This window comes from Rhinatrema bivittatum, chromosome 1 (assembly GCF_901001135.1).
Source record: "Rhinatrema bivittatum chromosome 1, aRhiBiv1.1, whole genome shotgun sequence".
In the NCBI taxonomy this organism is placed as follows: Eukaryota; Metazoa; Chordata; class Amphibia; order Gymnophiona; family Rhinatrematidae; genus Rhinatrema; species Rhinatrema bivittatum.
This window is the reverse complement of record NC_042615.1, coordinates 209,098,338-209,120,495: the sequence shown is the minus strand read 5'-3', so window position 1 is coordinate 209,120,495 and position 22,158 is coordinate 209,098,338. Positions and strand designations below refer to the sequence as shown.

General features: G+C 43.1%; 1 protein-coding gene across 4 annotated transcripts in view; it reads right to left on the bottom strand.

Moving 5' to 3' along the window:
• Window positions 1-22,158, bottom strand: part of EVC (EvC ciliary complex subunit 1) — a 206,532-nt gene that overhangs the window by 60,011 nt on the left and 124,363 nt on the right. For all 4 annotated transcript variants that reach the window (XR_003854806.1, XM_029591185.1, XM_029591175.1 and 1 more), the window contains one exon: window positions 15,904-16,116. Coding sequence is in view for 3 of the 4 variants with exons in the window: in XM_029591185.1 (XP_029447045.1) it covers window positions 15,904-16,116 (213 nt within the window). In the remaining variant the exon portion in view is untranslated. The remainder of the gene's footprint in view (window positions 1-15,903; window positions 16,117-22,158) is intronic.

The following is a 22,158-nucleotide window of genomic DNA, read 5'->3' as shown; positions in this document are numbered from 1 at the left end:
AAATTATGATGGAAAATTAGAAAAAAAGAAAGGCAGAAAACCACCAATCAATACATATACTTATTAACATGCTCAATTTTTAATCCAGTCTTCAATAAGGGGGAGAACACCAATCCACAACCCAAGGAAAAAAAGAAAAAAAAAATAGGCCATATATCAGGGGTCGGGAACCCATGGCTCGCGAGCCAGATATGGCTCTTTTGAGGGCTGCATCTGGCTCGCAGACAAGTGTCGCCACTCTTTCCAGTCCCCCGCTGACCCAGCTGCTCCCCGGTCCTCCTTCGCCTGGGCTTAAAATGCTGTCAGCCCGGGCGGAACGCGGCAGGACAGCTGGAGTCAGCAGCACCGGCGTGCTCTCTTCTTCCCGCCCCCCCCCCCCCCCCCCGCGGCCCGGAAGAGGAAGTGGTGAGCATCGGGTGCGTGCGCGGGAAGAAGAGACCACGCTAGTGTCATTGAGAGCCAGTGTGAGAGAGAGCGCTGGTATATGACTGAGAGAGGAGAAAGTTCCAAGCAAACCACCTCGCCTCCTGCTAATTCAGAACAATCTCAGGACACCTGGATATCAAACGTTCCCAGGTATGCAGAGCAAAAATTTTTGTATCCTTATTATTTTTCATTACTGGGTCTTTGTGTCTGCTATTTTGAAATATTTTGTTGGTATCTGGAAATGTTTTATATGAGTTTTTAAATATTGGATATTCCACTCATCAGCTGTTTCGAAATATGTTCTTTTTGTTAGTACAGTTTTACTGCTGATGATTTTATATTTCTTGATTTGTTTTATAAGGATGGGTGATGTTTCTTTTTTCCTTTGTTACACTGCATACAGAGACTCTGGCTTGTTGCAGTTTCCAATTCAGTTTTTTCTGCATGCTTCTTGTTATGCGTTTTGGTCTCTTTATTCTATGTTAGGTGAGGGGCAGCACGTGATTCAGGTGAGGTTTTCTGCTGGTGTGTAGTTTCTGTGTAGGACTCTATAGCAGCCTGACTTGGTCCGTTTTCCTAATAGGAGATGTATTGGTGTCTTAAGGCCTGGTGTAATATTTTCAGAGACTTATTGTACTTTAAAAGTATGATCTTACATAAAATGCACACATTTACTTGTATTTAGTTTTAAACATATTGTATGGCTCTCATGGAATTACATTTTAAAATATGTGGCGTTTATGGCTCTCTCAGCCAAAAATAGATCTCTCTGCCATAGATCATAGAAGCAGCCATTATGATATAGGGAACTATAGTGAGACTATTAAGACTGGAGGTCAACAGAAGGATCAGTAGAAGGGTCAACTGAGGAGGGTCATAAAAATAAAAGAATTATTCTGGTATTTAACCATACACTTGCGTGGGAATTTAAGGAAAAAAAGACCCCCCACTTGTTGGATCCTAGGACGTAATAAAAGAAATTGCTTTCGCCTCTTTTGGGTCTGCCTGGAGACATCCGGGAAAACTTTAATTTTAAATGGTAAAAAAGGTTCTAGTCATGCCGACAAAAAGAGTCTCAACAACCAGTCTTTATCCGGCTCAAGAACTAATGAAGTGTTGCAGGGACTGCCATCTCAGTATCTGATGTTTCAAGCATTTTAGTAATATCAATGCTAGACCCTTCAGCTGGAACAAAGGTCTCCGTTGTTCTCCTTGCAGATCATTCCCAGACCTCTTAAATTGTGGCAGATAATACATTCTGGAGAAAGATGGAATTGCATCCTCAGGAACTTGGCAAAATTTCTAATTGGTATCTCCTAAACATTTCTCTAGAAGATATTAAAGGTAACTTTGGAAAATTTATAAACCTGAGGTTTTTACTCTTCACAGAATTTTCCAAATTTTCAATCTTTAAAGCCATACTGATATTTTCTTTAATCAGTGCTGTTTGAGATTGCTGAATTGAATTCACTTGAATCTGAAGTGATGAACATTGTTGCTCTAATTCGGTAGATGTATTATATAAACCAATAACTTTACTGTCCAGGTTCTCATATTGCAAAGTCATGGGAGATAGTTGTTGCAAAACAGAACCACGTAATTCAGTTATAGTGACCCAAATAGTTTCCAGTGAGAACACAGAGGGTCTCTGAATTGGAGGTAATGAAGCAGGAGATAAGAAAAGTTCACTCATGGCACCCTTAAGCACCTTGAACAATTCCTGTGTCACCTCCCTGTCATCTATCCCGCAAACTTTCAGCGTCCGGTTGTCCAAGATCGCAAAATGGACGAGCAGCAGAGAAACTAGGTGCCCGGTCACTCCCCACTGAAACAACCGAACCCACCGCAAGGTTTAACAGCATTTCCTGTGATTCTTGAAGGCCTTTCTCCAATGCAGGATTACTAGGTGGCATTCCCTTGGTCAGGCTCAAGGGTGACAAAGAGCCTGGGAGAAAAGGGAGCTCAAATTCTCCTCCCATTCTCTCCAGCGGCTGAGTTCCCGACAAAGATCTGCTTCTTACAGTGTGGGTATCCATTGGGCTCATCAGAGATTGAGATGAAGGGGCCGTGGGGAATGGCCCTGCCCTCGGCTTTCTCTTCCTACCCATTAAGGCAACAGTTAGCAGGCAGAAAATTCAAAAAAGGAAAATAGCCCGAGAGAGATCCACATGCCATGCTCGATCAGTCGGCCATCTTGGATCCGCCCCGGGTTTTATTGTTTGTTTTGTGAGGAATGGCAATGTTTCTGTTTTTCCATTCTTGCATTATATACAGAATTTGGCTTGTAGCAGTTTCCAGTTGCATGATCACTTTTTTTTCTGTATTTGGTGAGCATCTGTCTGTGTTTTACATGCGTGACCAAGGTGAGGGTATTCTGCAAGCTTGTAGTTTCTGTGAAGGAATCTCTAACCGCCTTGCTTGTTCTGTTTTCCTAATAAGTGTATTGGTGTTTTAAGGCCTCGGGTAATATTTGTAGTGTTGCTTTTTCTTAGGTAGGGTTTTTACTGTTTGTGTGCTGGCAGTTAGTATTGTTTTGGTTTGGAGGTTTACTATATTGTAATTGTAATTCAGTTTACTCATGGCTTTCTGGTGCCAAGCCCACATGCAACACAAGTTGCAATAGAGCTGTGATATCAGGTGAAAAAGACAAGATAGTGGTGGGAAGTTGGTGTTGGGTTGCATGTGAGAATATGTGTTCTCTTCTACCCAAAGAAGAGGAATCTCAATTAGGCAGCGTGGATGGAGCAGTTTGAGCTTTAGCTGCCATAATCTGTATCTTTCTATGATACTGGTCACTGGCTCAAGGGATAAGCGAAAGTATTGGGGCAAAATAGATTTAAAGAGTTATTAGAAAGTTTGTGTAATCTGATAAATGACAAGTATTTGATTCTTCCTAATGTGAGGGTGGCAGTTATTGGTATTTTTATATTTGGAATCATTTGGTTGTACTTCACTTCGTGCACAGATTTCTAGTACTAAGGCAAATAATAAAGTTTTTTTAAAAAATAAATAGTCATTTGGAAGGACAAAGGTGAAAATTTTACTTCGCACGTCTCAGTGTTTGGAATTTTCAAAGTTGATAGTTGGCAACCCTCGCAGCGGCTGCCTCACACTCATACCTGGGAACTCTCTGGATTTGGCCTGGATACTCTGGAATTCTGAATGAATTACTGGGTCTCTGGGCCAACACCTGAAAACTCCGAGTGCCCAGTTGCAGAAGGCTGGAAGAGAGAGGGCCTGGAGCAGCGTGCGCTCGAAGGAGGAGGAGCATCAGCACCCGGGCCCCTGGAAGAAAATGTGAATCCCGTTGCTGAGTGGCAAGAAAGATGAGCAGGAGTGTCGCCCTCCTTCACAGGAAACAAGAAACTGAAGATGCAGGAGGAGGAGCAACAGGATCGAGTCGCAAGCCAAAAATAAAACAAGGGCAGAGTGGGCCGATGCTACTGGAGGAGGAGGAGGAGGAGGAGGAAGTGAAGTGCATATCCTGCTGGCCTGGGGCAAGAGGAGGCTCCTATGGCTAATGAGAATCGAGTTGAGAAGAAACAATGAGACCGCATGTGTGAATGGAAGACAGAGAGAAGTGAATGAGTGTATATGTGTGTATGCATGTATAGGTGTGTGTGGAAAAGTGGGGGCGGAGGGCACCATCTCATTCCATGCCTCAGGCAGCAGATTGCCTTGAGCCGCCCCTGCTAGACAGTCAAGCATCTTCCTGGCTTTGGCTTTTACTGTTGCTTTTCCCACCTGTTTGGCTACCTTAAGATCATCAGTTACAAACACCCCCAGATCCCAATCTTCCTTTGTGCTTAGAAGAATTTTGATTCCAATATTGTCTCTCTCCTTTGGGTTTTTGGATCCTAAATGCATTAGTCTGCATTTTTTAGCATTAAACCTTAGTTGCCAGTTTCTAGGCCATTCCTCGAGCTTTGCTAGATCCCTCCTCCTGTTTTCCACACCTTTTTGGCTGTCCACCCTGTTGCAGATTTTGGTATCACTGGCAAAAGACAAACCTTTCCTGACAATCCTTCCACTTTATCGCTTATGAAAATTTTGAAAAGAACCAGTCCCAGACATAATCCTTGAGGCAAACCACTAGTAATCTCTCCTTCTCAGAGTAAACTCCATTTACCATTAGCCTTTGTCGCCTCCCACTCAGAAACTTTCTAACCCAGTTAGTCACTCTAGGTTTCATACAAAGAGTGCTCAATTTATTTTTAAGTCTCCTGTGCAGAACCGTGTCAAAGGCCTTACTGAAATCCAAGTATACTATGCCTAATGCTCTCCCTTGATCCAACTCTCTGGTCACCTAATAAAAGAAATTGATCAGATTCATCTGGTAAGATTTACCTCTGATAAAACCATGCTGCCTCAGATCTTGCAATGCATTGGATTCCAGAATCTGCACAATCCTCTGTTTTAGCAGTGATTCCATTAATTTGCTTACCACAGAAGTCAGACTGACTGACCTATAGTTACCAGCCTCCTCCTTACTTCCACTTGTATCAATAGGAACCACTTCTGCCCCTTTCCAGTCCTCCGGAACTACTCCTGGCTTTAAAGAAGCATTGAAAAGGTCAGCCAGCAGAACTTCTGTAAGTTCCCTCAATACCCTCAGATGTATCCCATCCGGTCCCATCTCCTTCTCTACTTTAACTTCCTTCTATCACTATCATATAAAAAAAAAATCTTGTCCCCTTGTTTTACCATATTTGCTATTTTTTTCATCCATTTGAATTTTTACATTCCTGATTAAAAATTCAAATGGAAGAAAAAATAGCAAATATGGTAAAATGGGTGGGGAACAAGACCTTTTTTTTTTAGATATGTTAGTGATAGAAGGAAGTGCAGAAGTGGCATTGCGAGACTCAGAGGTGAAAGGGAAGATTATGTAGAGACTGATGAGGAAAAAGCAAAATTGCTTAACAAATATTTCTGTTCAGTGTTCATTGTCAAAGGACCTGGAGCAGGACTACATAAACCAAACACACATAAGATTAGAATAGTGCCTGCGATAAAAAAAAAAGGTGTAATTTTTGAGTTGCTGCAATACATGCTATTTTACTGAGAAAGAGAGAGAGACGTTTTATAAGGCTCTCATTAGTCTTCTATTTATTCCACTGTATGAGGGTCAACTAGTAACTCAAGGTGAGGATTTGGTGGTGAGCTAGGATGCTATCAAGCTAGGGTGAGAGTACACTGTAGAAATCTCATCTTTGTGTTGCTTTCCTCATTCCAAATCACATCAAATAGTCATTGATGTGTACTGTGCTGTTTATACCTCTGACTATGCATGTAAAACTGGCCTCCAATCCCTAGACCACCACCAAAATCTCACCTCGAGTTACTAGCTGACCTTCCTACAGTGGTATAAATAGATGTCTAATATGTGTGCCACCCTAGAGGCTCTCTCTCTCTCTACTCCACTGCACTGCACTCCCTCTCCCTCCCCCCTGTCTGAAATGGGATTTGTCATAAATATTGCAAATCCCATTTCGGGCATATTGCACAGCTTAACGCCAGGAAAAAAGGTAGAGTTATTTCTGGCAATAAAATGTGCATTACGCTATCACACACAGCATTAAACACTCCCCATTTTCATAAACCCCACCCAAACTCCTCTCCTTTTACTAGATTTTCAAAATGTGCATATTCATCTCACAATGCAAATAATAATGCATGCATTATGGCATTATCATGGACATTAGGGTCCTAACGCCCACGATAATGCCCTAATGCAATTTGAAAAATGACCCTGTAAATTAAAAGTAGATAAGACGAAGGGGCCAGATGGGATATATCCAAGGGTATTGAGGGAACTTAGGGAAGTCCTGGCAGCTCTGTGTCTGAGATCCTGAAGTCCAGGAAGAAGATAGAATAGCTCGGCTCTCACCTGCCTGAGCACAGCTCTATACACCACCAGAACACTCTGATCTTATAGCCAATGTCTCCTTAATGTTCCCTCCCTTCGGTCAGCACACCTTGCCTCAACACATGAAAGAACTCTCTCAAGAGCTGAACCGATCTCTGGAATTCACTTTCTTTACAAATATGCAGTTTAAAAGAACAGAAAGAGTTTAAAAAGGCAGTTAAAAAGACATCTATTTACTGCAACAATCTCCTCGTCACCTTAAACAGCTTCTTGGCCACCCTCATCAATGAGCAACAATGTCTGCCATCAGCATTTTCTCTGGCTGCTTAACCCACTTTATGACTCCCTTCAATAAACAACAATATCTGTCCACACCTTTGCCGGCACGCTAACCAGCATCATGATTTCCTTCAATAAACAACAATATCTGCCTACACCTTTGCCGGCACGCTAACCAGCATCATGATTTCCTTCAATAAACAACAATATCTGCCCACACCTTTGCCGGCACGCTAACCAGCATCATGATTTCCTTCAATAAACAACAATATCTGCCTACACCTTTGCCGGCACGCTAACCAGCATCATGATTTCCCAAGTTTCCCTTAATGCTTGATAAAACAGAGGTAACATTCCAAGCTGATCAAATGGCTGTTCCATTTGCCGAAATCATTTCTCCTGCATTGCTTGCACATGCGGCCTGATATCAGATGTACCATCCCATGCACGTGACATAAGGGTTGATAAATCTCTTTGTGTAGGGAAGTTTTGCCGTAAAGCTTCCCAGACATTATGACGAAAGTGATTAAAAGGATTACCATCATATTCTGAATTAGCTAAAATAATTTCCCTCATTCTAGCCTGTCTAAACAATGCATCTACATCAATTCCAGGCAGTCTAGCTAATAATGCTTTAATATCTCCTATAGCTAGATTCAATCCACTGGTTAGTTTTTCAAACTCCCGAATCCATGCACCTGAACCTTTCGTTAAAGATGGCAACTGCAGGATTAAATTAGTCAGATCAGTAAATTGCCATGGAGTATAACGAGGGAGAACCTGACCCCTCTCATTAGGTCTCCCTAGCAACAGGGGATACTGTGTAGCTTCAGCCCCTGCTTGTTTTTCATATTTTTCCCATACCATTAAGCCAGCATACCATTAAGCCAGCCAATCAGGATCCCCATAAGGACCTCTAATACACTGGCGGGCTACATTCATATCTCTGGAAGATAAAGAACCCTGTCTTGGATAGGGGGACATATCTCCTCTCATTCCCTCAGTCCATTTGGCTAACCTATCCACCCATAGATCCACATAATAACGACTATCTTCACTCTCAGCCACTGTTTCTTTTGGTGTCTGTTTATGCAAACTCTGGACTAACATAATCAGGTCTCCGTTTCCATCTCTACAAGCTCTTTCTTCATCTATTCCATCATGTATAATAACACATCCCTGAGTTTTGCATTGTCGGGTGGCTGTTTTCTACGACAGTCTTTTCCTAGCTTACTTTGTTTCATCTTTTCCTTTTTCCTTACGCTTTTGTCCTCTTCCTCCTCTGTGCTATCACTTTCTCCTTCCTCCTCTACGCTTTCAGCTACTGGAAGCATAAGAACCTCTCCAAACCTTCTTCTCAGCTCACAATGAGCAGCAATATTTGTCCATAACATTTTTTGTGTGTTTTCTCCAAGCTTGTTTTAATAAAGTGTTTTAATGTTTTTCTAATAGTATGTATGTTTTTATGTACCCTTCCCCAACTTTGGAGGGCATGGGTCATAAGCAATTTTAAATAAATAAGCACCTAAATGTAATTATGCAATCCTTAAATCATAACATTTTCCTCAGAATTTGTCTTGTTTCTTTGAACAGCATGGTTACCATCTACTGATAATTGTTGTGACTTATGATGTGGGATCAAGGCTCTAGTCCTGAGAGAGTGATCAGACTAATATTTCATAGAGTTTGGCACAATCTCTGACTTTTGGGGTCCTCAACTGCATAAGATATATCTGGATTCTTGGGGGGACGGGGACTGCCATGTGGTGTCAACATTGTTCTGCATTATCTGCATGTCTACACTACATCAAATGAAATATCAGGATTTTTATCAAAAGGTAAGATCTGAGTGTTGCTTTGTTTGATGTAATTTTCTTTGCAACTTACTCAGATGGTTGGAAACCTCTCATAAGGAACTCAAGGAGAGCTTCCTGAGCAGGTGTGATAAATACCTCAGTATTGCCAGTCTTATTCTCAAGTGTGTACCTTGGCTCGAGTTCCACCTTGTAGCTATGTCCTGGAAGCTCATGTGGACAGGTAACTGGAATAATATTTGAATATTCAAGCATGCTTTGCTAGAGTCTCTGATGTGACTACAAATTAATTTGTTAATGAAAACAAGGGCTTTAATATTCTTGCCTTTATCAAGAAAACTGTGAACAGATACATTGACCCAGTGAGCAAAACAACGGATATGAACAAAGTTATTTTGCTCAAAGCCTTTATGATGTTTGCCCCATTATCACAAACAACAAATACAGCTGAAAGTCCTTGTGTTGTTAGCTAGTGCTGTACTGGCCACAGCACATGAAGGATACCACAACATGGGTAGTCTGATGGAAATTGTGTATTAGGTTACATTGTCCTAAAAAGATGCCCAAAATGCTATGACAGACATAAAGGGCTCTGATTAATGGTTGGTCCAGATGTGCAACTCCTTTAACAATATGTTTACGTGTTAATGCTCAGCTTTTGACACACAATATTGTACATTTGTGGAATCTTTTGACAGACTGCTGAAATGTACAGCATTATCATAAAGAAGACCACATGCTCTGGTTTCAGGTTAAAAGAAATACACTTTTCCTTCAGGTAAACACAGACTAGTTTGGTCATGAACATCCCAAAAGATTCAATCAGAGACCAAGAAAATGTGGCTGAAAGATATAGAAATAGACCTAGTTGTATTGGGTACAACAAGCATGATTAAAAAGAACTTCTAGGAGCACTTTTATTTATACATTTATACATTGCCTCTGCATATTATATTCTATGAATCCCAGAAGGAATCTCTCTTTGGCACAATGCAAATAAATATTAAGAAAAGCATTAGCAGTAAATTTGAGACACTTGAGAATGTATCCAAATTGTTCTGTTTATGAGTGAGGCTCATTTCTATCATAGTATGCATAAAACTAACTGATTTGGAGGCTCTATCCCTATAGATATTTCACTCCTATCTTTGGGCCAGTAGGCTTTAGTATTCAGTAGTAGGGGTGTGCATTCGTTTTGAACGCATATGTAAAACGCAACGTAATTTTTTTTTAACTTAAAAAAGTGATGAGGCGAAAACGATCGGATTTCCAACTTATTCAACATAGCTATGTTGAATATGTTGGAAATCGCGATTGTTGATCCTAAATAAAAATTTAAACCCCTCACCCTCCTTAATCCCCCCCCAAGACTTACCAAAACTCCCTGGTGGTCGAGCGGGGAGTCAGGACGCCATTTCTGTATTCCTTTGCGAGGAGCACGTGACATCGGCGTCACGTCGGAGTGACGCGGACGTCACATGATTCCCCGTGCGTTCGCTCCGGGACCCTCGTTGGACACAACCGGAACTTTTGGCCAGCTTGGGGGGGTCAGGAGGCCCCCTCAAGCTGGCCTTATGTTGTCTTTGTGTTTAGGTGTAATGGGGTGTATGGAGTGTTAAGACTGTCTTGTCTTTTTTACAGTGTGCTGTATGGCTTTCCATAATAGATAGATAACATTCCTGGGGTTTAGTGAGTGGACATTTATAGTTTACTAGCTGAGAGACTTTTTGAGAAATAGATTATTGGTCATACACTCAAACTAGCATTTTGCATAAAACATAGAATTGAGCTTGTATTAGTGAGCATACATTCTGGACTGTCCTATTGATGTCTGTTGGATACATAATAACTCCATGGCTGCAGATGAGACATGGCTAGGTTTGTCAAAAATCAGGCGAAACTGTTGTACCAAATTGTCAAAGCTCTCCAGAAGGAAGGTCATCTCATTCCCACAATGGAGAAGCCCAGGCTAGGACAGGACCATCCAATAGAAAAATATGCAAAACTGGTTTGATGGGGTGGAAAATATTTTTGTTTTCAATAAATAAAATAAATAAATATGTATGTCACCCAGATGCGATCTGATGGGAAACAAGAAAGCTGAAGTTCAAAGTACATCTTGTATGAATTGAGGAACCTCCCTGCATCCTTTGGGGTCACCACCATACCTAGGTGGTGGTGAAAGATGCAGCGTGGGTGGAGGATCCAATGGAACTGGCACTGGAGTCAGTAGTTGGGCCTGCATGGCATCTAATTGCTCAACCAGACCCTAGAGTAATCCAATCACATGGTTAAACTGCTGCTGCACATGCTAGATTGAAGCTTGGAGAAGACAAGCCAGGCCATTTAACTGGTTTTGTTGTTGCACCTGGAGTGCTAATCCAGCAATGGCCTAAACTGGAGAAAAGTCTGCCAAGCTCATGACCTTCACAGACTGTCACATTTGGTGAACCCTGAGGCTAAGACATAGTTGGCAACATCTAGCAGGTGAACCCATTAGGTCCTCGTCATCAGTAGGTGAACACCTTCAAGGACTAGGCCTGGAGTTCATCTTACCCTTCAGTTTGATCCCTTGGGTTCAGGGGCCTATATCACTTAGACAAGATCTAAAAAGCAAGGAAGTTTGGGGATAAGCCAAAAGTCGGGGCTGGCAGTGAACAGGCAAAGTCAAATTGAAAGCAAGGATCAGAATTAGCAGGCAGGCCACAGAAGAACAAGACTAAGACAGACAGACAAGACACAAGCAGGAACAAGGCAGGCTAGAATAAGGCATGGCAAGAACAAGGCAAGGCAAAGAGCAGGGACAGGATGAGACCAGAAATGGGGTTAGGCAGAGCCCGGACAAGAACAAGCAAGACAAGGACAGACAAGGTACAAACAAAGCAGGCTGGATGAGACTTGCCATGGCAGGCTGTATAAGACTTAGAAGGGCATGCTGGATGGGACGTGATAGGGCAAGCTGGATGAGGCTTGAGAGGGCAGGCTGGATGAAGCTTGACTGAGCAGGCTGGACGAGGCTTACCAGGGCATGCTGGACAAGGCTGGAAAGGGCAGGCTGGACAAGGCTTGGCAGGGCAACCTGGATGAGGCTTGACTGGACAAGGCTTGGCAGGGCAGGCTGGATAAGGCTTAGCTGAGTAGGCTTGATGAGGCTTGGCAGGGCACGCTGGATGAAGGAACAACATGATTGTAGGCAGGCAGGGGACCTGTTGCGAAGGCTCCAACTGGAAGTATGGCCTGGGGTTTAAATCCCCAGTCAGGGTGGATGTCATCATGGGACCTACATCTTTGGTGCATACATTCCTAAAACAGCCAGTGGGGAAGAAGAAATGGTGGCATCCTAGCTGTGAAGGAGGATCAAGGCTCATCTGTGGTGGCTGGGAGTAAGCGCGGGGCCTTCCCATGACCAGCCAAATGTAATAACCATTTGTTCTGGCAGCCTCAACATTCATTACTGAATCAGGTAAGTACCATGCTAGAAACAAACACATTGCTCTGGGTCATGCTTTCTGCTCTCTCTTCACTTTCTGCAACTAAGGATCTCTAACTATGTTACTATTTTAGCCTCAATTACCCATTACAGGAGGGCGTTCTGCACATCTACCACCCTTTTTGTAAAAATAAATATATATATCCTGACGTAGCTCCTCGCTCTACCCCCCTCATGAGCCTCATATCATGATCCTTTGTTCTAGAATTTCCTTTTATTTAAGAAAGGTTTTCTTCTTGTGCATTATTAATACCTTTCAGGTATAAAATATGACTAAAAAAAGAGGGAAGAAAAAAAATCCTCCAACTTGCTAAATGCAGGAACAGTTGCTGAATGTGTATCTATGGGGATCACAGAGGTAACCCTCCATCAGAGCAGAGCTCAAGCATTTGTACCTAATAAAGAATCACTGAGAGCTTCACTTCATGGATTAGAGAACATAGAGGATGTGTATAGAGTGGACACACTACAGTGAATTGGGAATGAAATAATTGTAGTTAATCAGAGCCAGCTCATTACATGGCTGAACTCCTCATAAGAAGCCAGGATTTTTGGCATCAAAAGTCAGTAGCAATTGTAGGGGAAGCAGATGGAGAGCAGAAGCAGGCAGAGCTGTAGCTGATGGGTAATTGCATCACTGTATTGGAAAGAGCTACAGGAAAGCATGCGAAAGCCACAGATGATTGGCAACAACAAAACTGTGCTGGACATCGCAGGGCAACAGCCAGGAAAAATCTTTGGAGTCATCAGTAGAAAAGATGAACCACAGATGTGAGTTTTTCTTGCCTCTGCACCACAACATGCTTACTGGTTGGCTATCAGAGAGTTTCTTGCTACCTAAGCATCAGTACCCTAGAGAAAGAAGGTGAAACAAGGAGTAGACTGCACCAGAGGTAATGGAAGAGAGGGAGAAAACTGCTCCCAGCGTTATTAAAGTTTAGTGACCAGAGCTCATACTGCTATTGACCCCTCTTGGTTTGATAAGTTGTTGCAGGGAGAGATAGCTTTAGCTGGGGGTTAGTAATCCTAAATATGGATTCAATGACAAAGGAGCCCCACCGGAAATGACTGAAAGTTAAGTGACACCAGCAGTTGCTGGACATATACCAGCAAGGACAAGTCAGCCCTAGGACCTGCTGCAACAATTTCCCCTACCCAAAATCATCAGGATTTGTCTGGAACATAGGGAATAACCCTCAGCATTAAGGGGCACACTTTGAATTGCTACCAGGTTTATGGTTGGAGTGTCTTTCCTTAATAAGAGAGAACGATGGGTACAGACTATAGGTGTCCTTCCCTGCCTTTCTCCGTAGTTATTTCTTACTTATTCTGTTACCATTATTCAAAGACAAAATAACTGTTGCGTTATCCTGCAATTTTTATATTATGTTTTATGAGGTTTTGCCTTTATTTTCATTACGTGCCTTTCTAAGGTAAAGTTTATTTTTATTGGGGATTCACATTTGTTTCTGTTAGTGCACAATCAAATTAGTATGCATTAAAACAAAGAGGGGTGAAGTTTCAAAGGAGTTACATGCCTAGAAGTAGCATGTATCAGAGCAATTTTTTAAATCCCATTTATTTGCATAAAACCTTTTCAAAATTCAACCCTATATAGAGTGAATTTTAAAAGGAATAAGGACAGTAACTTTGATACTGGCGCGTGGGCGCACATGTACATATGAATGCCGGCTCGGGCCAAAGGACGCAGCCATATTATAACACGTACCCATTTATGCACGCATGGTATAAAATAGGCTGTACGTGTGTACATTTGCGCACAATTTTATATGGATGCGCGCATGTGTGCACGAATGCCGCTTCTACCGTGTAAGTGGGGGGATTTTAACAGACACTCGCGCTGATGCAATTACTACTTTTTCCAGTTCTCCCAGGTAAGGGATAGGAATTCCCAACCCCCTAGTTAAACAGCCTCCTTTTTACCCTGTTAGACCCAAAGCTTAAAACCCCACCGACTAGCCTAGTATTTCTTATTTTATTACTTACACTCCATCCATAGCAGAAGTAAAGTTACGTGGCAGGAGACCTCAGCATGAGGTTGTGCGTGTACAAGTCCCGGAATGCCCATGTCCCACCCATGCCCCACCCAGACCATGCCAACACCCTGCCCATTTTTTGCAACTTCTTATTTGAGCACTTACCGGGAGATACGCGTGTACTCAGGCGCCTTTTAAAATCTGCGTGGCAAGCGCCAGCTGGACATGCTTGCGTATCTCCCGGTTTGGGCACGCACTGGGCTTTTAAAATTCACCCCTATGTGCGAATAAGTAGCAATTTTAAAAAATTCCAGTTTTACATACACAAATCATTTTGAAAATTCAGCCCTTAGTGTGCACTAGAGATGTGAATCGTGTGATCGATTGTCTTAACGATTGATTTCGGCTGGGAGGGGGAGGGAATTGGATCGTCGCCGTTTGGGTTTTTTAAATATAGTGAAAATCGTGTAAATCGAAAACCGGCACACTAAAACATCCCTAAAACCCACCCCGACCCTTTAAAATAAATCCCCCACCCTCCCGAACCCCCCCCAAAATGCCTTAAATTACCTGGGGTCCAGAGGAAGGGTCCCGGTGTGATCTTTTACTCTCGGACCTCCGATGCTTGTAGAAATGGCGCCGGCGCTACCTTTGCCTTGTCATATGACAGGTCAAAGGTAGCTCCGGCGCCATTTTGTTTTTTGTCCCCCGAGGTCAGGAGCGTAGGAGATCGCTCCCGGACCCCCGCTGGACCCCCAGGGACTTTTGGCCAGCTTGGGGGGGCCTCCTGACCCCCACAAGACTTGCCAAAAGTCCAGCGGGGGTCCGGGAACGACTTCCTGCATGCAAATCGTTTTTCCGTACGGAAAAACGATTCGCGGCAGGAGATAATGTAGGACCTCATTTACTAAGTGTTTTACCTATAGATACAGAATGGGAGAAAAGCTTTTGTAAATCAGGCCCTTAGCCGGCTAAGGGCCTCATTTTCTAAAGTATCGCAGGCCTGCGATACTTTAGAAAATTGCACTACTGGGGGGTGGGGGATCGGGCAGGGGGGCAGTCCTGTGCTAGCCGGCAGCGATCGCACCGCCACGGTGCGATCGCTGCCGGCATCGCGCCCGATAACTACACCATAGAAGGTGTAGTTATTGGGCGTGAAATAGGCAGCGAAAAGGCACTTACCTTTTCGCTGTACGTGCCATCGCAGAGTCGGCCCTGGTGACGCCCCGACTCCTCCTCTTCCGGGGCCGACTCCGCCCCGATTTCAGTAGCGCAGGTCTGCGCTACTTTCGCTAGCTATCATGGGCTTGCGCTAGCAGCGCAAGCCTGCGATAGCTTTGGAAAATGAGGCCCTAAGTCTGATAGGGCCAAAGACCTGCCCTAAAGATAGCCAGCTATATTCAATAATGCGGCTGAACTATTGGATCTATTTCCAAAATTAGCTGGATAAGTTCATTTATTGTGGGGTGCAGTGGGGTTTGTGTGCCAGTCTCCTCCTCTCTTGGCACCAGTTATACTGTATTATCTGAAAGGAGTGCTACGAGGAAGGATTTCCATTTCTCAGTCACAACCACCTCCCCCCGATTGCTTGGTTTATCTAAACACTTCTCTTCCACATCACTTACAATTTAGTCCTCCTCCTACCCCTCCGCCCCCCAGTCAGCTTACATGCCTACTGTTTTTTGCAGCATATGTGTTGCTGTTAAGTGCTTTTGTGATGGATTTTCAAAGGAGAGAACCTTGATGGTGGATAAGAACTGATGAGGTCCTTCCAGTCTGCCCAGTTGACTTCCTGATGCAATGCCACAGACTCTAGTTAATCTTTGGCTTTTTTGTAAGCACAGGTACCCAAAAACACAATGATGCTTATGGGAAATAAGCAACTGAAGAAGCAACTGATTCTCCAGAGTTTGAATTTATCTAAGTATGGGCAAATCATCAGGAAGTGGGGCTGGGATGGATGTAGTGATAAAAATTAAGGACTTTAGTAAACGGCATCTGAGGTACTCACCAAATACTTTAAAATACCTGTTTCTCTTGTAGCAGCAGATCTTGGAAAATTTTCAAACTCTTTATCCTTTGATTGTCCGCTTTTTCTAACTCAAATGCCAAATTATTCTGCATCTCCTGTTTAAGTTCTTCACATTCATCAAAAGACAAACTGGTTATAGCAGGCAGAGTCTGAAGAAATAGCTCTTTAACCAACTTCTCAAAGACCTGTGAGGAGCCAGTATATAATTCCTAGAAAAAAAGAAAAGGATGAAGTAGATCATACTTTAAGATATTCAGTGACCATGTGTGTTTGTCATTAAATCAAGAGCTCTGTTTGTAACAGGACAGATGAATCCCCTTATGAACACAGCAAGACAGTCTTACAAGTAATCAAATCTTGGTAAAATAAAAAAACATTAATATTCTATTTCATCACTGTCGATATGTTACCTACATGGCCCCAGTTGTTCCCAATGCATTAAAGTTACACTAAGTTTTAATTCAAGGCACTGAGGGGGCATGGCCGAGCCCTCTGAAACTGCTCCCAGGCCGGGGAAACGCGCGCCGGCAGCTGGCCAGCGCAGGCGTAACTTTTATAATAAAGGTAGGGGGATTTAGATAGGGCTGGGGGGTGGGAGGATGTGGAAGGAACGGGCAGCGCGCGCAGGGCTCGGCGTGCGCAAGGTGCACAAATGTTCACCCCCTTGCGTGCGCCGACCCTGGATTTTAAAATATATGCACGGCTATGCGCGTATCTATTAAAATCCGGCATACTCTTTTTTGCGCCGGGTGCGCGAACAAAAGTACGCGCTCACGTATTTTTTAAAAATCTGCCCCTCTGTGTACTGTTCTCTTTCCTTCCACCAATAACTTGTAAACCAAAAACAAATTTTCCTTAGAATAAAGATGTCATTATTGGCTATTTTTGGTTCTTCTGTGTATTGATATTGGGGGCAGAGTACACACTAGACCTTCCATGATGCATGACACACTTGTGCAGTGGATAATATGGCCACAACTTTAATAAGTGACATAACAAAGGAATCTAATCTAACTGCTTGATCCATCTATTCCTATCTGCCCTCTTCTCCCATACTCTCCATCCTATTTGCTAACCTTTATTTCTCCCCTTTTCTAGGGGAAGGTGCCCTTGAGGTGTGCACAAAGCACTGAACTGCAGTATCAAAGGTCCACTTTGAAGCAACAAGGCTTTACTCTGCTGGTAGATGTCTTACAGGGCCATACCCCAGGCCATTCGAGCATCATCATCATAGAATATGACCCTAGTTGTAGTCCCTTCTCATATGAGCTATTCAGCCACTTTCCTCACTATACAACCCCCCCCCCACACACACACACACACACACACACACCCTTCTGGGCTTGAGCATCCCATCACAATGGAGTACGTCACAAAAATTAAATTAACACATTCAGGCAGTATACAATGTATTTTAGTTGCAAATCTTTAAACTCACAAATAACATGCAAAAAATGCAACGAAAGTACCTTCTTAGGGGAACATGACACAGGAAAGGTGTAACTCTGTCCCATCTGCCTTCAAAAAGAAACTTAAAACATGGCTATTCAGCCAAGCCTTCCCGGACACGTAATCTTCTTCACTTGCAACTTCTCTCTCTTAAGTATTCTTTCCATGCGCACACCTTGTCTAGCTTACTATCCCCAATGTTTTAGACAGTTTTCATCTCATCCTTTCTGAGTTGATTAGCATTGAATTATCTAATAAGGTTTATGTGATGTTATGACCCGTTTTACTGTTAATAACCACCTCTGTTCTCTGTATCGCCCTGAGCGAACGTTGTCGTTTCATTGTAAACCGTTGTAATATGTATATTTTACAGGAACATCGGTATAGAAAAGCTATAAAATAAATAAATAAAATAAATAAATGGGTTGGAAAAGAAGGCAGAAACCCAGGCAGCATGGGAGTATATGCTAAAGGGGAAGGGGCAGTGGAATCAGCCCCTTACAATGTCTCTTCTTCCTGGTTTCCATGACACATCCACAGCCAGCCATTACCAATAGGCATGAATGTCCCTAGACATTTTCCAGCTGCGGAACAACTGCTGGCAGGGTGTACACCATGCCAAGTCAGCAAAAGAAGCTGCATAGTCATGAGGTCGGCATTATTAGTATGTCAGAAACTGGAGTGACTGGAAAGGAGAGGGCTTTACGTTCTGATAATCACTTCTAGAACCACGGCTCAGAGGATAGGGCTGTCTTGTCTATCTTATCTCCCCACAAAAATGTTTGGCATTCTTGTTCCTTCTTCTCCATGGAAAATAGGTAACCATCTGTGTTTGCACTATATATATACTGCTACACAGTCAGGCAGTTTTTAGATACTTTTTTCAGCTTGAGAAAGGATCAGATTTAAAAGCCAATTTCCCCTAGGATTGTGGAGCTTTATGATAGATGCCAGCTTTACAACACTAACACACATATCCAGGGGATAATCATACTTTTACTGGTGACAGGCTGAGCTGAGTAAGTGCAATCATCAGCTAGAGTAGTATATACAGATTTTTCTTTCATGTGCTCTTCTGATTATTATATACAGCTCACTTTTTCAGCAGCAGCAAGGGGAGTTCCAGAAAGTACTGGGGTCAGCTTTTTCTGTGCCTGGGGCAAATATTCATAATATTGCAACCCCCCTACTTTACCTGTGGCTTCTCCAACATAGCACCCTCTCTTTTAGTGGCAAAAGCACGGCTGCCCCTCTGGTGGGAGCTGCTCCAATACAGCACTTTCCCCATCCCCCTGTCCTTCCCAGCATCCCCCCTTTTTGTCCCTTCACCCCTTGACCAGAATCTCTCCTCTCTTCACGCCATCCCCTACATCTTCCTCCACTTCATATCTAGTAGCATCCCCCCTCTTCCATCCCTTGCTTAGCATCCTGCTCTATCACCCACTCCTTGCCCAACAGCTTCCCACCTCTCTCCTCCTCACCCCATGCCCAGCAGCCCTTCTCTTTCTCCCTCCCTTCTCAGCAAAAGCATCCCCCTCCACTCCTCAACCCCTTGCCCAGTAGCTGTAGTTCCTCTATTCCTCCTCTCCCCAACCCTCTGGCCATCAGCAGTAGCTCTCTTCTCTTTTTTCTCCCCAACCTCCAGCCCAGCAATAGTTCCTTTTTTGGCTTCACCCCATGCCCATAGGCATCCACCTCAAATCACCTCTTTTCTCTCTCTCTTCTCCCTCCTATGGACTGAGATGCTAAAGATCTCTGTGTAGCAGCAATAGCTGCAATAACTTGAAACAAAATCTGCACAGGGATTGTAAACTAACCTATGCACACTGAAACCCCATCCCCTTTTCCCAGTCAGGCATCCTGTTACCTAAGAAACTCATGCAAGGGGCAGAGCTGCTGCAGGGTCTATGAGTGCAAGCCTGCTCATAGGCCTTGCATTAATTTTGTCTCTTGCTGCTATCACTGGTGCGGCAACCAGTAGGGGGACACTGATGGCGAGGGACACTTTACTCACTTAAGGGGCCCTGGACAAATATTTGTGAAGAGCCCCCTTTTATTTTTTGCATATTGAATGTGACCCACTTTATCGCAACCCCCACCATTGTCCTCCTTCCTTCTCTGCTTCTGCCTCTGTTAATCTGATGCTGCTGGCCCACTGCTCCACCTTTCTCCTTTGCACCGACTAATGGGAAGGCAGCCACATGCCACTGGCACAATGCAAGCACATTCTTTGAACTATGTGGGCTGTCTCAAGCATGCCACTACCTTCTCCTGGCCAAAATGTGGATTGAAGCATCTTCTTTCTTCCGGCCTGGGTGGTTTGGCATGAGTATGGTATTATGGACCTTACACTATCGGCAGGGCTGGTGCAAGGATATTAAGCAACCTACGTGATGGTTCCCCAACCTTTTCTGGGGGACCCCCAATTAATCAGTTTTTTAGGATACCCAGAATAAATATGAATGAGAAAAATGTACATGCAGTGGAGTCAGTTTATACAATCTATCTCATGCATATTCATTTTGGATATGCTGAAAACCTGACTGGCTGGGGGTCCCCCAGGACAACTTTGGGAACCACTACCCTAACATGACCCTTCAGTCTACACTCCCGTCTCCAATTAACTTTCAAGCCCATAGGCTCCCATCTAAGATTTTGATAAGCTTATCACCCCTTCCAAAACAAAACATTTGACAAAGTACCTCATGAGAGACTCTTGAGGAAATTAAAGTAAGAGGATAGTAGGCAATGTTCTATTGTGGACTGAGAAAGGATAGAAAACAGATAGAAGGGCTAAATGATTAATTTTCTCAAAGGAGAAAGGATAATTGCTGGGTCCACTGCTTAACATTTTTAAATGACCTAGTGAATGGAAACAACAAATGACGTGATCAAATCTGCAGATGATATAAAATTATTCAAAGTTGTTAAATTACAAGAGAATTGTGAGGAATTGCAGGAGGTCCTTGTGAGATTCGTCATCCAAATGACATGACATTTAATATGGACAAATGCAAAATGATGCACATAGAGAAAAGCACCCCATATTATAGCTACAGAATGCAAGGTTCCATACTGAGAGTCACTACCCAGGAAAGTATCTAAACGTCATCATAAATAAGACATTGAAATCTTCTGCTGAGTGCAATGGCGGCCACAAAAGTAAATAGAATGCTAGGAATTATTAGAAAAGGAATGGAGAATAAACAAGAGAATATCATGCCTCTGTATCACTCCATGATGCGACCGTATCTTGAGCACTATATGCAATTCTGGTCACCGCTTCCCAAAAAAGATATAGTGGAATTAGAAAAAGTACAGAAAAGGGCTACCAAAATAATAAAGGGGATGGAATGATTCCCCTGTGAGGAAAGACTAGAGAGGTTATGGTTCTTCAGCCTGGAGAAGTGATAGCTGAGGGGAGATAAAATAGAGGCCTATAAAAATAATGAGTGGAGTGGAGTAGAGCTGGTAAACGCAAATCTGCATTGTCCACTAGTGGTCAAGCAGTCTCTTCAGAGCCAAGACCCAAGAATAGGTCCAGGAGCACGAAGTCACCCCAATATTTCCATTCAATGAAGGAGAAGGATTCATTCATATTGAGCTCAGCCTCCATGGCACATGGCACCAAGCATCTTGCAGAGACTCTGGAGCAAAAGTACCATTCTCCCCAGTACTTGAGGGTGAGAGTGAAGATTGTGATGGCAAACCTACCTACTCCAAAGCAGCTTCATCAGGAGGTGGGTTCAAATAATAAAGGAAAGCATCATATTAGCGTTTTGGAGAATCCCACTAAATTGCCTTCTAAAGAGATCTTTTCTTTCCCCTTTCTTTTACCAGGACATGCTACTAAAGAAGCTTTTCTCTGTCTTGTAGACCAATGCAGTTGAACCTAATCTATCACAAGAAAGAGGGGAAGGATTGTACTCCAGGTACTTTCAGGTACCCATAAAAACTGGGGCATTACATCCCATCCTTAATCTAAGGGTTTTGAAAAGTTTTGGTCAAAGAAAAGTTTAAGATGATTTTTGCAGGGAACATGATTCCCTTATTGACAAAAGCCAATTGGACCCAGCATGCCTATACTTAAGTAGAGACGTATCCAGGTTACAGGATGTATCTCTGACTTCTTGTAGGAAGATATCATTTCCAGTTTTGACTGCTGCAATTTAGCCTGTTGGCATCCTCTCATGTCTTCATGAAATGTCTAGCAATTGTTGCAGCATATCAAGGGTCTTTGTGTTTCCCTACCTGGATGATTGATTGATCAAGAATATCTCTCAAGCAGGGACAGACAAAACTATGTACAACACCATTTAGGTGTTGGAGTTGCTATAATTCATTATAAATTATTCTAAATCTAATCTAATCATGTCACTTCAACATAGGGGTTCTTCTAAACACAACTCAGGCAAAAGCTTTTCTCTCTGCCCACAGGGTAACATTAAGATCAGAGGTGGTGGAAGTCATTAAGAATCAGCAGATATCAACTTAGGACTAGAGGACTACCTTACAAATTCCTCAGCTTCAAATTGTTCGGATAAAAGATGCCTCATTCTTGACCTGGGGAGCTCATATTCAGGATTCCTATGCTCAAAGGCCTTAGTATGTTCAGGAAAGAGACTACTAAATGAATTTCTATTACTTTGGGCCATTCTGAATGCTGTAAAGGCTTCCTAGATCAGGTATCCAACAAAATTGGCCTAGACCAGGCATTCAAGTAGTCATGTTTTAACTGAACAAGCAGGGACAAACAGGTTCATTCCTTCTATGTTGTGAAGCTGTCAAGGTCTGAAACTAGG